The sequence below is a fragment of the Lingula anatina genome, chromosome 10 (assembly GCF_051362555.1).
Source record: "Lingula anatina isolate TDL-2025a chromosome 10, LinAna3.0, whole genome shotgun sequence".
Classification (NCBI taxonomy): Eukaryota; Metazoa; Brachiopoda; class Lingulata; order Lingulida; family Lingulidae; genus Lingula; species Lingula anatina.
The window spans coordinates 16,230,885-16,246,695 of record NC_141776.1 but is presented as its reverse complement, the minus strand read 5'-3'; the positions used below and the strand labels follow the sequence as shown (position 1 = coordinate 16,246,695).

At 38.9% G+C, this 15,811-nt stretch overlaps 2 protein-coding genes across 4 annotated transcripts; both read right to left on the bottom strand.

The window, feature by feature from the left end:
• Positions 1-379: 379 nt before the first annotated feature.
• Positions 380-6,813, bottom strand: LOC106171818 (TLC domain-containing protein 1). Of its 2 annotated transcripts, XM_013552290.2 has the most exons (6): positions 6,131-6,813; positions 5,742-5,986; positions 3,997-4,064; positions 3,714-3,796; positions 3,166-3,340; positions 380-2,839 (listed from the first exon to the last, which is right to left on the bottom strand). In XM_013552290.2, the coding sequence occupies exons 2-5, from the start codon at positions 5,948-5,950 to the stop codon at positions 3,269-3,271; spliced, it is 432 nt and encodes a 143-aa protein (XP_013407744.2). In that variant the 5' UTR covers positions 5,951-5,986; positions 6,131-6,813; the 3' UTR covers positions 380-2,839; positions 3,166-3,268. The 2 variants fall into 2 exon arrangements, with proteins under 2 accessions (XP_013407744.2, XP_086852636.1); XM_086996510.1 differs by lacking the exon at positions 6,131-6,813 and having other exon boundaries at positions 5,742-6,121.
• A 1,691-nt stretch (positions 6,814-8,504) lies between these two features.
• LOC106180201 (TLC domain-containing protein 1-like) lies at positions 8,505-14,377 on the bottom strand. 2 transcript variants are annotated; one of them, XM_013564116.3, is made up of 6 exons: positions 14,192-14,377; positions 12,106-12,349; positions 10,709-10,776; positions 10,246-10,328; positions 9,708-9,882; positions 8,505-9,053 (listed from the first exon to the last, which is right to left on the bottom strand). In XM_013564116.3, exons 2-6 carry the CDS (start codon positions 12,312-12,314, stop codon positions 8,848-8,850), a joined length of 741 nt encoding a protein of 246 aa, XP_013419570.2. In that variant the 5' UTR covers positions 12,315-12,349; positions 14,192-14,377; the 3' UTR covers positions 8,505-8,847. The 2 variants fall into 2 exon arrangements, with proteins under 2 accessions (XP_013419570.2, XP_013419569.2); XM_013564115.3 differs by lacking the exon at positions 14,192-14,377 and adding an exon at positions 12,485-12,673.
• Between the last annotated feature and the right edge of the window lie 1,434 nt (positions 14,378-15,811).

Below are 15,811 nucleotides of genomic sequence, written 5' to 3'. Positions count from 1 at the left end.
TAGAGATGCAGGGTTGTTTCACAGACTGTCAGTGAACAGAATGTATATATACAATTCCTATTTTGCTTTTGATCTTTAATAATGGACTTCTTAAGATACTATATATGACATGCTGAATGTATGAATACTAAGCAAAGTCGTCATGATTGTCCCTCTGTATAGAATACGCATATGTATAGGTTTTCCATTTTACAGGGTCTAAAATATACCACGTAGAGATACAGGGCTGTTTCACAGACTGTCAGTGAACAGAATGTATATATACATTTTTAGGCCACACAGACCTGATAAACTGATTAAAGAGCACGATTGACCGTGTTTTATTTTATTTATTTATTTATTTATTCTTTTTTTTTTTTTTTTTTTTTTTTGGGGGGGGGGGTCAAAATTTCTTGTGCACATACAGTAGTATTTTTTCATTTTTTTTTCAAATGTAAAAAATGTACTAGGTATTGGTTTATTAAGTGAGGAAGAAATTACAACTTGACCTTGGAAAAACCTTGCTGTTGTCTTTAAATGCTGCCCACTGTGACGTTGATTTGAAATCTCCCTAAATTTAAACTGAAACCAAATAATACTGACCAATCTCGAGATTTACCTGCTATACACGTGTTAAACATGCACCTGAAACATATTTGAAAACATAAGTGCATTCCATCTATCTATGCTGTATACAAAGAGTCACCAGTTTATCAATTTTGTATGGTCCAACTACCCAACGTGTCAACCTACATTTCAGGGTTTACCTGATGGAAGAAGCCATTTGGTTGACATACCTGCAACTGGCAAAGAAAAGGTTAAAGAAGATTTTAATGTGGTACTTTTTTCTTACGAATAACTTGCACATCTATCTGATAGAATTTTTCGGAGTTTGAAGCATCCAAAATTTGTAGAAATGTGTTTGACAGCTCAATGGTCGGAACAGGGCCTTAGACACGGGGAGTGGGGTCTGTTAGGGATCTTTTTGTCTTTTGAAGGCTTCAACCTCCTCCTTAACACTCTAAATTGTCTCGGGGAACAAACCTGATTATATGAGCAGTGCATTTTTCTGATAATGATCCGATGTAACAAATATCATTACAGGATGAGCCTGATTTTTGAAAGTCCTTGATGTTGACTCCGATGGAATCATAACCCGAAGGGAATACGTTGATTTGGCAAGTGAAAGAGCCGATAAATATCTGGGGAGAGAGCAAGGGAAAGCGTTGAAGGACACGTTGGCGGAAGCGTGGACAGACTTTGCGGCACTTCCTGAAAATGGGTACATATCGACGTTTGACCTCTCAGATCTCGATGATCTTGCCACACGCGTGGCAACTCACGAGCACTTGGCTGGGGATTTGAGGCTGTGGGCAAGAGGATGCTTCGAAGCAGCCGATACCGATACTGATACAAATGATGTGCTTACTCCCGAAGAGCACAAAGCCTTACTCAAAGTGTTCAACGTTCAAGATGATAAGGCTGTTAGCAAGTCATTCAAATTTCTTGATGCAAACCACAATGGAGTCATAGAAAAAGCGGAATACGTCGAAGCATGCGTGGCTTACTTCAACGACACTAAAAATCCCTCCAGCCTTTTTGGACCGCTTTGAAATAAAAAAAAAAAATTAGGAGATGAGATTTTTTCAGGCAATTTTGGGATTTGCCTGATGAATAATTTTTCAAAAACAAAACACGGATGGTAAAAGTAAATTAATAGAATTGCTATACTGGTCCAATTTAAGAGATGCATATTTCATTTTGAAGGAATGAGATTTGGTGTGAAACATGGATAAATAAAGCACTCCCTCTTCATCTGTCACCGTCCTAGTATTTTTCGTTATCTCTCTCTCTCTCTTTCCCTCTCTCTCTCTGTGTGTGTGTGTGTGTGTGTGTGTGTGTGTGTGTGTGAGCGCGCGCGTGCGCACGAGCCCGTTATGAAAATTATTCAAGCAATCCAACAGTGCCATGTCTATAAACCAGTGCATAACGTTATGTAACCATTAGATTTCATAAATGCAACTCGATGCATATAGACTTACAATGCCGTCTCGGTTTTCTTTTGTCACCCACATGTCTTGTCATTAGACAGTTTTACATTCAGTACACAAAAGTTGTGGATGCTAGCAAAACTGCTGTGAATTAAAGAATCTTAAAGAATCTCTATGGATTTTTAGAAATTTCTAAACAGTTGAAAATCAAAGCAGCCGTGTAGGTAACCAAATCACAATTACGTGTTGTTTTTCATCAGTCACCCGCATGGATTTGTTCCTGTCTAGTCGTTACACAAAAACACTGAAAAGAAAATTTTGAAATAATGGTACAAGCAAGTCTACCGCATAAATTTGTAAAACGAATCAGAAAAATAAATATGTATAAATGTCTTTTCAATCAAAGTAGCGCTGTGTTGATTTGATGACACATTTATCAGTTATCCTTATCATGTGGTTTTATATCATGTTATCTTTTTAGGGCACGAGTCATCTTGTTCTACCCTAGGTTCTAGATTTCCGTATTGCCAGCTCGATCTTGATTTCATATAGGCCTATAACCCATATCGAAAAAGCGACCCCATCACAAGGTATATTTTAATATTTAACAAGCTAGCTTTTACTGTGCCTTGACACTCAGGGTATCTTGTTCCCATTCACTCGTCAATCAGAAGTCACTTTCTTGAGGTCACGTCTTGTCCTTTTCAATATTTCATATGCGATATTTACTCCAATCAGAAGCACGATTGTTTGCTGCGGGATGGCGCTGACGTAACAAATCATCGGCAGTTGGCCAGTGTACCACGTGTCAACGTTCATCATCACAAAGACGAGGAGTTGAGGGGGGAAGCGGAAGATGAAGGACGTAACTGGAAATGGAAATAATTAAGTATTAGGGATAATTTAAATTTTGAATGGAATATGACCAAAAGTTGCCACAACATTACAATCAAGTTCTGCACACATCAGCTTCCTGGTATTGCAATTTAATAAATTGAGCATGCTGAGTGCAGCTACTCCTTTAAAGGGACCCAGTTAAGTACACCGCTCGAATTAAAGGGGCGTGATGTCAAAATAGCATCTTGCGATACCTATCCTGACTTTTGACTATTATATCTGATACTATACCGTAATTTCTTGCACAAGTCATCTTAACCATCTTAAAATCATCTTAAAAATATCGAAATATACCTACCGAAATATAACATATTAAGCCTCTTGTACAACGTCGATTCTCTTCGCCCCAACATCGCTATAAGTTTTCTTCCGTGCAGAAAGACATTGCTTATCTCACACAGCTAATTCCAAAGAGCGTAGAAGGTGGCTCGATCACATGGGGGGAACTGCACAGCCGTGCCGAAGAAGATACACTAGAATAAAAGAAAATATTGCTTTACATCTCAAACAATATATCTTTATAAAGGAATTCTTTATCATTTGATTAACTTTGTTAAAAGAACCCATAGTGATATTTTGGAGCAACTGTTTTCCCGCTGTCCATGAGAATTGTTAAGCATCACACGCCCCACTCCCCGTCATGTATAGGCCCTCAGATACTGAAAAAACCTATAGAAGTAAACCTTTCAGACCACTTACGAAACTACTGATTCCCTTTTCTCTTTCTGTCTTTTTTCCATACTGGATAATACTTTCATTACATAAATACGTAGTCGAGTGTCTAATTAGATGATGAATTTGAGAGAGAGAGAGAGAGAGAGAGAGAGAGAAGGAAAGAGAGCTTACCAAGACATGATGCGCGTAAACATCGAAACTCCCTATTTGTTCCTTACTTATTGCCAGAGCAACAGAATCGTAGGCAAAATATCCTGAAAACAACGATATCTTTGAATGTTCACCTTTGCTCGTTTACCAGTCATGAATATAACTAACAATTACTGGTAGCCTATATACTATACTAATATAAATGCACATCAGATACCCGTGTAGTCACAATAACATAACATGCCTTAGAACTTAAAAGTATTTTCAAGATCAACCTATAGGCCTACACGTGAATATCACTCACCTACTGACATACAGTGTAAATAGAACGCCCAGGGAGAGCTCTCAAACCACTCGCGGCCTGTCAAGACCCTTAAAACAAATTAAATTTAATAACAAATTATTTTATGTGAGGTAAGCGGGCCATATTTGCTCAATATTTAGTCACATGACACCAAGGACACGCCCTATCTTACCTTACTGGCATACTGGATAACCAGCGACGGCTACTAAAGACACCTCAGTGCTAAAAAGTGCAAATCGGCTTAAACCTCGCGAGAGTCTTCCACCAATAATGATCAATAATGGATGAACAAAACTTCTCCGAACTGAAACCTCGCATAATTACATTTGCCGCAGGCGCCGTCCGATGAAATTGAATACGATTTCCGTGCGACTTTTCTTTACAATGTTTTCAAGTAGTGTTTACGGGCTACAGCGAGTATGTTAACATTCAGTACGGATGCAAACCATATCTTATTTTGGTTCGTCGATGGAAAGAGATAATACGGAGACCTGTCTCAGTGAAGTTTTCGTTCGCCCTCCATGTTTTTTTTTAAGTGCGTACGATACGTTGTCAGTGTAGCCCCCTTATATTTTTGCCCTCTTATGGTCAGAATAAGACTGGGTTCCCATACCTAACAAGATCGATCCATCTCCGAGCTGTTTTTCGCTAAATCGCTTTCAGTTTAAGCGATTTAGATGTCTGGCACACCTACTGAAGCTGCTAAAAGATAGTCAATTAACCCCTGGTTGCTTCAGTAGATGTGACAGACATCTAAGCCGCTTAACCTGATTGCAATTTAGCGAGAATCCCTTCGGAGATAGATCGATCCACAGTTAGTGCGAGTGGTCCCTAAGTAGACTCACAACTTCAATTTCATACAAGTGAATTACACTGCGTATTTTTCATGCCGTCTTCACTATTGTTAGGTCTCCAAAGCCAAGGAGGGGGAGGTAAAATACAATTAACAGTTTTACGCATCATCACGGTAGCCGCAAGTCCACCGAGCAATACCCGTGCCCGTACGAAAACCGTGCAATATCATCTACGACATTGCTAAAGACCCACAGGCTAGGTTATTTTTTTTTATTTTTTTTATCAAAAGTAAAAAGTTTCGGGTTAACAAAACCGTAGAGGCTACGGAAAACGTGAATCCGAACGATTTCACACGGCCACTGCCTGCTTCCGCAAGGGTGCCGACTAAAAAGAGACATAAATGGGTAGTAAACTATCATCGTACAGCCATGCATGCCAAACGTAATTTATGGTTCAGTTTCGCCTGTATTGTCATTATTGTTTTGCATGGATGACCAAGACGCATATCAGACCAAGGAGTTACAACTCCTTGATATAAGAAAGCCAAATGTATAAACCAAACAAGGCATTATATAGTACTTTGGTCAAGTCAGGGAATTATATCCGATATAATTCCCTGGTCAAGTTAATTGTTTTTGTCGATTCAACTATCCACAGGACCAAGTGACCGCTCATTTACATGCCTATGAGCTAGTTTTGTGCTTAGTCTGATCAAGGAGTTACAGCACTATTGTTATACATCGGTTCCTACCAAAGACCTTACAATTACTACATAAAGAGGTGAAAAACCACAGTACAGATAAGTAGATACTGGTATATAAAAATACAAAAGATTGAACAAATAAATAGATAGATAAATAGTATGAGGAACAACTAATAAGGATTCTATCCGAACAAAAACAGAGTAAGAAAAGAACTGGTATATTAAAATTTGACCACATGTCACTCACAGTATCAAGGCCAGAGTGCCAAACAGAATAGCATGTAGCCAGGATATAACGTAAGCTGTCCAGCGATCTGGGTATCCGGCGCATTTCTCAGGTGTGTAATGACTGACCAGCCGATTAAGTGCCGTAAAGAATAGGAAAGACGTGGGGAATATTACGACAACGGCCTTGCCCTTCCATATGAATTCCTCGTTAAAAGACGCAGCGTCCATTTTGGCGTATAAAGTGTGGGAATAGGTCTACCGTAGCTGTAAAGAAAATAAAGAAAAAATGGAAAACAGTATACCCATCAGTCTGTCGGAAGTTGATCTGTCTCGGCATATAGAGATGATGTTTATGTTGAGGAAAATTTAAATTCAACTGCTCCATTTCCAAACTAACTGAAAGCGTACCTGTGAACTCCTTCGTCCTAACACTTGGGACTTCATCAGTAACAGTGCACTGAAGGCCCAGTCACACCTAACTTAAAGGGGTAGCTACGCATGAGTAGCGTGAGTGACGTCGATTATACGCACAACTTTTGAGCGTATGAATCACTGTTTCCTGCGAATTAGAATGAAGACAAAAGCAGCATATGGAGTTGTTTTTGAACATGCACAAAACTTTTTATCTCCCTCCGAATATTGGAACGTGCTACCACGTGTGTCTGCGTACTCGAAACGTATACGGCGTAAGGTCTGCTTATGGGCACTTTTTTTCATACGTAAGTGCTATACGCTAGGTGTGACAGTGCCTTAAGTGTATGGTCAGTCTAGTGAGAACTGTCCACCATTACTCTGTCCCAGATAAGGGTTATATTTGATATCCTCTATTAACATAGCACTGCCTGGATGTTCAGAATCTTCACGGGGGCGGGGAGAGGGACTCAATCATTATGACCATCTTGCATTCTAAATAAACCATTAGCACATATTGGTACTAGTACTTCATGATCAATTTTAAAATATTCCTGGTCACTAGTTAAATGATTGTTCTGGTACTAAGGGCGGACACGAATATCACTATGATTATTGTAAGACGCATGAATCAATTTCAGATAAAAATTTCCACTTTCATTACTAATTTTTTTTAAAATATGAAAATGTCAAAAAAAAAAACTATAAAAGGTGAAAATTTGAGCGTTTTACTAAGAGCTAAATAAAGTACATCTTCCGCCATACATTTAATATGCCCGCAACACTCCCCTTGCATGTCACATGCTAGCTTTAATCTAGTAACGTCGGGGTTATTATTAACCTATAGCTTACCCTAACACCCCATCAATGGGAACCCTCTACCAGGGAGACAGATATTCACATATTTTACAGATATTCACAGATATGTCTTTAGATAGATAGACGGTCATTTTGGTCTGCTTACTAAGGCACCGTTCATATGAAAACTCCAAATTCCAAAAATCCAAAAATCCATTGGCGGTATCTAGTGATCACGGTCTGTGCCCTGAATACCACGCTGCGTAATTTACTAGCAGAGCGAGCGAGTTACTTCCAAAGCTGTAATTACATCTCGGTTTCGCTCGGAGGAGATTCTGACACCTGGACGCATGTGCAGTAGGTTGAGGAGCTGGAAGAGCTCTTTCGTTACGGCCGGAATTTCCAGCATTACTAGTACTTGTTATGCAATTAGGAAAGAGATGAAAAATACATCATGGTCTTCTGAATCATCCCAGTTTTGCTAGGGAGATTTCCCCGCTTGTGGTTTAGACATTCACGTGCGTGGGCTGTGTTTTGGCGTTCTGCAAGGTTTTTTATATGAAGTGAACCAATATTTCGGGTGATTCAGCTCATTAATGTTAAAGAGTTGGACCGGGGGTAGATAATTTTAGAGTGATGTTCTAATTGATTAATGCTCGACCGATACTACATATCACTGGTAAACGACATTATCAAGCAAAGTTTATTTTCCCGCACCTATGTGACAAGAGATACCAAAATAATATGCGTTATTTTCAAAATCAGAATGAACTTTATCGAATCCCTCTCAACTGTCTTAATTTATTCAGTTTTCTTTTCGAGGCAACGAACAGTTACAAGGGGTGTCAACAAAGGAGTGAAGGAAGATTTTCAGTTGTCCATGGAGAAACATATGGCTCGCAGTGAAGAAAATATCGAGGCTTTGATTCGTGAATTTTTAGCCAATGAGAGAGAACTTTTGCAAGACAACCTCTTATAGCACTGGCAGTCACAGTGCACCGTCGTCACTGTGCATTTCTTCAGAGATTAAACAATAAGCAGAAAACCGTTTGACCCATTGTCTTGAAAGCAGGTTTTTGGACCGTGAAATAAAAAAAAATTAGAGATGCCAGAGGTAGTAATGTGTTAAAAACAAAGCAGAGATGGACAAAAAGTAAATAGAGTTACTCTATTTAAGAGATGCACGATGCACATTTTCTTTTGAAGGAATGAGATATGGTGTCTGTTGTCAACGACTGAAGCATGGATAAATAAAGGAATTCCTCTTCTTATGTCATCGTCCTTATATTTTTGTTATATCAGCTCCCTCTCTCTCTCTCTTTGTGTGTGGGGGTGTGACTTTAAAATTATTCATGCAATCCAACAGTACCATGTCTATAAACCAATGCAAAACGTTATTAAACCATAAATGGATATTCAATATAAATGTAACACGTTCCTTTTAGACTCGCAATGCCGTGTTGGTATTCACCTGTCACCACATGTCTTGTCACTACACAATTTTACATCCAGTATACAAAAGTTGTGGATGCTAGCAAAACTGCTGTGAATTAAAGAAACTTAAAAAAACAAAAAAGTTTTTTTGTGGATTTTTCAGAAATTGTTCAACAGTTCGAAAGAAAATCAGCCGAGTAGGTTACCAAATCACAACTACGTGTCGTTTTTCATCAGTCACCCGCATGTACTTGTTCATGTCTAGTCCTTACACAGAAACACTGAGAAGAAAAATAAATTGAAATAATGGTACAAGTCGACCGCATAGATTTGTAAACGAATTAGAAAATAAATATATAGGCTATAAACGTCTTTTCAACCAAAGTAGCGTTGTGTATATTTATTGACGCATTTATCAGTTATCCTTCGATTATATCATGTTATCTCTTGTGGGCACGATTCATACTGTTCCCATTCACTGGTCAATCAGAGGTCACTTTCTTGGGGTCACGTTTTGACCTTTTCAATATTTGATATGCGATATTTGCTCCAATCAGAAGCACGATTGTTTGCTGCGGGATGACGCTGACGTAACAAATCATCGGCAGTTGGCCAGTGTACCACACGTCAACGTTCATCATCACAAAGACGAGGAGTTGAGGGAAGAAGCGGAAGATGAAGAACGTAACTGGAAATGAAAACGATAAAGTATTAAGGATAATTTAAATTTTGAATGGAATATGACCAAAATTTGCCACAACGTATACAAACAATTTCTTTGGAAATCCAAACAGAAAGGATAAACAATTCATATGCGACATTTGGAAAAAAGTGTATAATAAACGTGAGGCATATTTTACATTTTAAGCAACTTTTCGATAAATTCTCTAATATATTTGTCGAGTCGACGAAATACTGAAGTCATTATCTGGATATCAAGTGGCTTGACGCAGAGCCTTTAAGGCCTTTTTCGCAACTGGACCGGTCCACTTCAAGAGACCCTTAATCGAAAATACGCCACAGAGGGATTTTTACCCCCTTTCACAAGTTCTCCACGAATCAGTTTCCCAGTGTTACAATTATATAAACTGAGCTTGTTGACTACAGCTTCTCCTTCAAAGGGGCCCTTTAAATAACAAGTTGCATTGTCAATATTTCAAAGCTGTCCGGACCATAAAGTAGCCTACGCCGCTCGACCTATTAAAGCGATTTGATGCCAAAATAGCATCTTGCGATTCCTTACCTGACTTTCGACTATCTGATACTTAACTGCAATTTCTTGCACAAGTCATCTTAATATAACCATCTTAAAGTCATCTTAAAAATATCGAAATATATCTACCGAAAAATAACATATTGAGCCTCTTGTACAACGTCGATTCTTTTCGCCCCAACATCGCCAAAAGTTTTCTTCCGTGCAGAAAGACGTTGGTTATCTCACACAAGTAATCCCAAAGAACATAGAAGGTGACTCGGTCGCATGGGGGAAACTGCGAAGCCGTGACGAAGAAGATACACTAGAATAAAAGAAAAAATTGATCTACATCTCAAACAATACATGTATAAAAAGAAAATTAATTTATCATTTGGTTAACATTGTTAAAAGAACTCATAGTGATATCTTGGAGCAATTATTTTCCTGTTGTCCTTGAGAATTGTGTAGCATCACACGGCCCACTCTCCGTCATGTAAGAAAAAAACCTATAGAAGTAAACTTTTCAGACTATTTACGAATCTACTGATTTCCTTTTCTCTTTCTGTCTTTTTTTTCTCATATTAGGTACTACTTTCATTACATAAATACGTAGCCGAGTGTCTAATTAGGTGACGAATTTGAGAGAGAGAGAGAGAGAGAAGGAGAGAGAAAAGAAGGAGCTTACCAAGACATGATGCGCGTAAATATCGAAACTTCCTATTTGTTCCTTACTTATTGCCATAGCAACAGAATCGTAGGCAAAATATCCTGAAAACAATGATATCTTATACTTGTATATACTATACTTATATAAATGCACATCAGATAGCCACAAATTGTCTTATCACTATGGGCGCATTCCCATAGATTTTAGATCGATCTATCCCCGTGGGGAGTCTCACTAGATTACTGTCAGATAATCCGGCTTAAATGTCCTTCCCGCCTACTATAAGCTGTAAGGGGTAATTAACTTTCGTACCCGCTCGGCTGACAGCTATTTAGCGTGAACCCCCAGGGAGTTAGGTCGATCTAGTTGGATCGATCTAATCTCTGGGAATGGGGTAACGTAACATACGTTAGAACTTTAAGGTATTTTCAAGATCAACTTATACATGTGAATTTAGAATAATTGCCTCAGGATCACTTACCTGCTGACATACAGTGTAAATAGAACGCCCAGGGAGAGCTCTCAAACCACTCACGGCCTGTCAGGACCCTTAAAACAAATTAAATTTAATAACAAATTATTTTATGTGAGGTAAGCGGGCCATATTTGCCCGATGTTTAGTTACGTGACACCAAGGGCATCTTACTGGCATGCTGGATAACCAGCGACGGCTACTAAAGACACCTCAGTGCTAAAAAGTGGAAATTGGCTTAAACCTCACGAGGGTCTATCACCAGTAATGATCAATAACAGATGAACAAGAATTCTCCTAACTGAAGCCTTGCATACATTTGCCGCAAGCCGTCCGGTGAAACTGAATACGATTTCCGTGCGACTTTTCTTTACACTGTTCACAAGTATCTACGGGCTATATATAGCGAGTATGTTAACATTCAGTACGGATGCCAACCATATTTTATTTTGGTTCGTCAGTTGAAAAGATAGCATACGGAGACCTGTCAGTCTCAGTGAAGTGTTCGTTCGCCCTCCGTATGGATTCCTATACGTTGTCAGTGTAGCCCCCTTACATATTAGCCCTCATTTGGTCAGAGTACGACTGGGTTCCCATACCTAGATCGATCTTACAGGATCGATCCATCGCACAGGTTTTTTTAGCTGTATTGCTTTCAACTTAAACGGCTTAAATGTCTGGCACGAAGACCGAAGCTGACAAAAGATAATTAATTACCCCTAGCAGTGTGACAGACATCTAAGCATCTTACGTTGATTGCAATTTAGCGAGAATCCCCTCGGAGATAGATCGAGCCACAGTTATTCACAACTTCAATTTCATACAATATCATCAATAACAAAACCGTAGAGGCTACGGAGAACGTGCTTCCGTATGATTTAGCACGGCCACCGCCTGCTCCCGCACAAGCGCTGACATAAAAGGGTAGTAAATTAGCACCGCACGGGCGTTGCATGTCAAATGTAATTTATGGTTCAGTTTCGCCTGTATTATCATTATTGTTTTGCATGGATGACCAAGACGCATATCAGACTAAGCACAAAACTATCTCATAGGCATGTTAATGAGCGGTCACTTGATACTGTGGATAATGGTTGAATCGACTAAAACAGTTCACTTGACCAGAGAACTATATAATTCCTTGTTTGGTTTATACGTTTTGCTTTAATTTCTTACACTATTGTTATATCGGTTCCTACCAAAGACCTTACTGTTACTACATAAAGAGGTGAAAACTACAGTACAGATAAGTAGATACAGGTATATAAAAATTCAAAAGATTGAACAAATAAATAAATAGATAAATAGGTTGAAGAACAACTAATAAGAATTCTTTCCGGACAAAAACAGAGTAAGAAAAGAACTGGTATAATAATATTATTAAAATTTTACCACGAGACACTCACAGTATTAAGGCCAGAGAGCCATTCAGAACAGCATGTAGCCAGGATATAACGTAATTTGTCCAGCGATCTGGGTATCCGGCGCATTTCTCAGGTGTGTAATGACTGACCAGCCGATTAAGTGCCGTAAAGAATAGGAAAGACGTGGGGAATATTACGACAACGGCTTTGCCCTTCCATATGAATTCCTCGTTGAATGACGCAGCGTCCATTTGGCTTATTAGGGGTGGGAATAGGTCTATCGTAGCTGTAAAAAAAATAAAGAAAAAATTAAAAACAGTATACCCATCAGTCTGGCGGAAGTTGATCTGTTTGTGTAGAGCTGTTGTTCATATTGAGGAAATTTTTAACTGCTCCATTTCCAAACTAACTGACAGCGTACCTGTGAACTCCTTCGTCCTAGAACTTGGGACTTCATCAGTAACACTGCACTGAAGGCCCTGTCACACCTAGCTTAAAGGGGTACGTACAGTGTATGAGTAGCGTGAGTGACGTCGATAATACGCACAACTTTGAGCGTATGAAATCACCGTTTCCGGCTAATTAGAATGAAGACAAAAGCAGCCTTTGGAGTTGTTGTCGACATCGACAAATATATCACGTTATCACACCTACTGCAATGTCGCTGTAATAGGGTCATGAATATTTGAGTACTTTTTGACAACGCTCACTATAAAAGCGAGCGCACACCACTTCTGGGTGCGGTCAGGTTTTTTCTCTTCGAAATGTAATAAGACAATTGCTTTCCTGGCCGCCACGTTACTGTGTACTCAATCTTTAAGTTGCCGAATGTTGTGTAAGTACTATAGATATATATTTAATTTCATAGTTTAGTCATATTGTCGATATTTGCGTGTTCGTATCTCTCTCTCTCTCTCTCTCTCTCTCCGTTCTTTATATTTGCATTTGTGCGTACACTTTATGTAATATATTTATTTATTATTATTATTTATCTATTTTACTTATTTTTTGTTTAGTTTCACCACATCAGAAAACACTTCAGAACTCACTTCAGAACTCACCTCAGAATTCACCCCAGAACTCACCTTAGAATTCACTATAAATAGCTAAAAAATGTGCGTGAACAATAAAGGTGAAATTTAAAGATTCGTTGTTGAGTTATTGACTGGTTCGCAGTAATAGGAGTTGTTTTTGAACATACTCAAAACATTTTATCTCCCTTCCGGGTACTGGAACGTGCTTCCACGTGTGTCTGCATGCGTACTCGTAAGGTATGGGTATGGGCATTTTTTCTTATACGTAGTGCTATATGGTAGGTGTGACAATGCCTTAAGCAGTCAATGTATGGTCAGTTTAGTGGGAGCAGCTCACCATTACACTGTCCCAGATGTTGGGTATCTTTGATATCCTCTATTAAACTGCGGAGAGGGGGGGGGAGCTCAATCATTATGGCCATCTTGCATGCTAAATAAACCATTAGCACATACTGGCACTAGTACTTCATAATCAATTTAAAATTTTTCCTGACCACTAGTTAAATGATTTTCTGGTACTAAGGGCTTATGACTATTGTTAGAAGCATGAATCAATTTCAGATTAAGATTTCCACTTTCATTACTAACTTTTTAAAAAATATGAAAATGACAATAAACGAAAACAGGTGAAAATTTGAGCGTTTTGCTTAACAGTTTTAGGGCTGAATCAAGTACATCTTCCTCCATACATTTAATATGCCCGCAACACTCCCCTTGCATGTCACATGCTAGCATTAAACTAGTTACGGCGGGGTTATTATTAACCTATAGCTAGCCCATACACCCCAGCAATGGGAACGCTAATAGTCATGTTGTCTGGGTACCTTAACCGAAGTACCCTGACTGCAGGCAAGAATTAATAGTTCGTTTTCTCTCGCATTTAAAGACTAAAAAGGTACAATCATAATAATTTGTGTATGGAGAAACTTTAGACCTTGGCTTCAAATTTCCTAGTCCTAAACCTGCTCATAAAATATGGCACTGGCGCTGATCATGAGCTATTAATCTTATTAGTAAATGGTGAATGAAGGTCCCCGGTTTAAGTGGCCTAAAGTGAGCCGTCTGATGCCCTATCTAAGACGAACTTTACTTACCTCTAGATCAGATGTTAAACCTGCGCCAAAGCTTGGTCAAAGTAGTCTCGTCTCTTCGGTCGCTTAATTGTCACTGCTTCTTGAAACTACAGCGTGGACTCCTTAAACAATGGGGAGGTAAATTAAAGTGTGTCTGATCTCATCAAATAAGACTGGGTTCCCATACTTAGACTGATCCATCTGGATCGATCCAACTCCCTGGGGATTCACGCTAAATTGCTATCAGCTCTAGAGCCTTAAATGTCTGTCACAAATGTCCGAATCAGCTAGGGGTAAATATAATTACCCCCTAACAGTTTTACTAGGCGTTACAGACGTTTAGGCCGGTTAGTTTGATAGCAATTTAGTGAGACTCCCCAGGGAGTTAGATCGATCCAGATCCAGATTCTTAGACTGGGTTCCCATGCCCAGATGGATCGATCTACGCATGGGAATCCAGTCTAAGAATCTAATTTTCACACAGGTGTGAATGTTGCGCCAAGCAGACTAGCTCTTACTATGGGTTGAATGTTTTGATACAGATCTTAACCAGATGTAAAGGTAAAGATTACGACGTGGTTCTTGTGACTTGTGTCTTGGAGAAGAAAAGATTTCGAACGGGGTTGGAAACTCCGGACTAAGGAAAAGAATTATCAGGGGCGAGATGCTTGTTGACTTTTGTGTGAAAAAAAAAAAAAAAAATATATATATATATATATATATATATATATATATATATATATATATATATATATATATATATATATATGCTTTAAGAACAATAGCAGAAGAAAGCACCAGAGACATAAGGAGATTGCAGTTGCATTACATCATCGTAAGGCACATTTAAGGAGCACGACACGAACAATCAGTACCCTCTGCCTGGGTGGTAGATATTATAGGGAAAAACTGAAAAACCATATCTGGCGAAAAATCAAGCTGTCGCCCTGGTAGAGAGTACACAATCAGGGCCAAGTGAGAACAAGGGGGAAAAGGATTTCGGTTGGAGACGAACGGAACGCAATCAAGCCGCTAACCTCTACGCACAACTAACGCATTCAGTGATGCTTCAGTCGGGTCTACTGGCGAATATACATCAATGAAAGAAATAGATGGCAGTGACGACACACCACTGATTCCATAATGCTATAATCTGCCACTTTATATTTTGATATTTAATGCCGTTCCGAATGTCACAGTTTACGTTGCAAGCAAGTACAAATGAACTGGGGTCCATAATCAAGCTACAGTTATCATACATGTATGTGTGGTGGTAGTTTGAAGTCGAAGTTATGCCATCAAGTTAAATATTTCTAGAAAATAAAGCAATTTCTACTCACAATCAAGTCAAATATTTCTAGAAAGAAAGAGCAATTCCTACTCCCAAATCATCAGCGACTTCGGACCAAATTTGATCTGTCACCGCATTGGAGGGTCACAACACAAAGATATATCTTGGACCTAAATCTCTATTTAGGTCCAAGGATATATTAACTCAAACCTTTGCTGTGATCGAATAACACAAGGTAACAGGGGTAAGATTTATAAGAGAAGTATAACCGTCGTGGATTTGGTATCAACACGAGAACCTACACTCGCACACACACACACAAAAACAATAACAAAATGAAGTTTTACGGA

What these genes read in the sequence shown, in the direction of transcription:
- LOC106171818 (XM_013552290.2), bottom strand. Translation starts at nt 5,950, where the DNA reads ATGGACGCTGCGTCTTTTAACGAGGAATTCATATGGAAGGGCAAGGCC. An exon ending in GGCACTCTGGCCTTGATACT is followed by an intron (nt 4,065 to 5,741) that starts GTGAGTGACATG and finishes ATTTGTTTTAAG; the next exon opens with GGTCTTGACAGGCCGCGAGT. An exon ending in TTTACACTGTATGTCAGTAG is followed by an intron (nt 3,797 to 3,996) that starts GTGAGTGATATT and finishes CGTTGTTTTCAG; the next exon opens with GATATTTTGCCTACGATTCT.
- LOC106180201 (XM_013564116.3), bottom strand. Translation starts at nt 12,314, where the DNA reads ATGGACGCTGCGTCATTCAACGAGGAATTCATATGGAAGGGCAAAGCC. An exon ending in GGCTCTCTGGCCTTAATACT is followed by an intron (nt 10,777 to 12,105) that starts GTGAGTGTCTCG and finishes ATTTGTTTTAAG; the next exon opens with GGTCCTGACAGGCCGTGAGT. An exon ending in TTTACGCGCATCATGTCTTG is followed by an intron (nt 9,883 to 10,245) that starts GTAAGCTCCTTC and finishes CTTTTATTCTAG; the next exon opens with TGTATCTTCTTCGTCACGGC.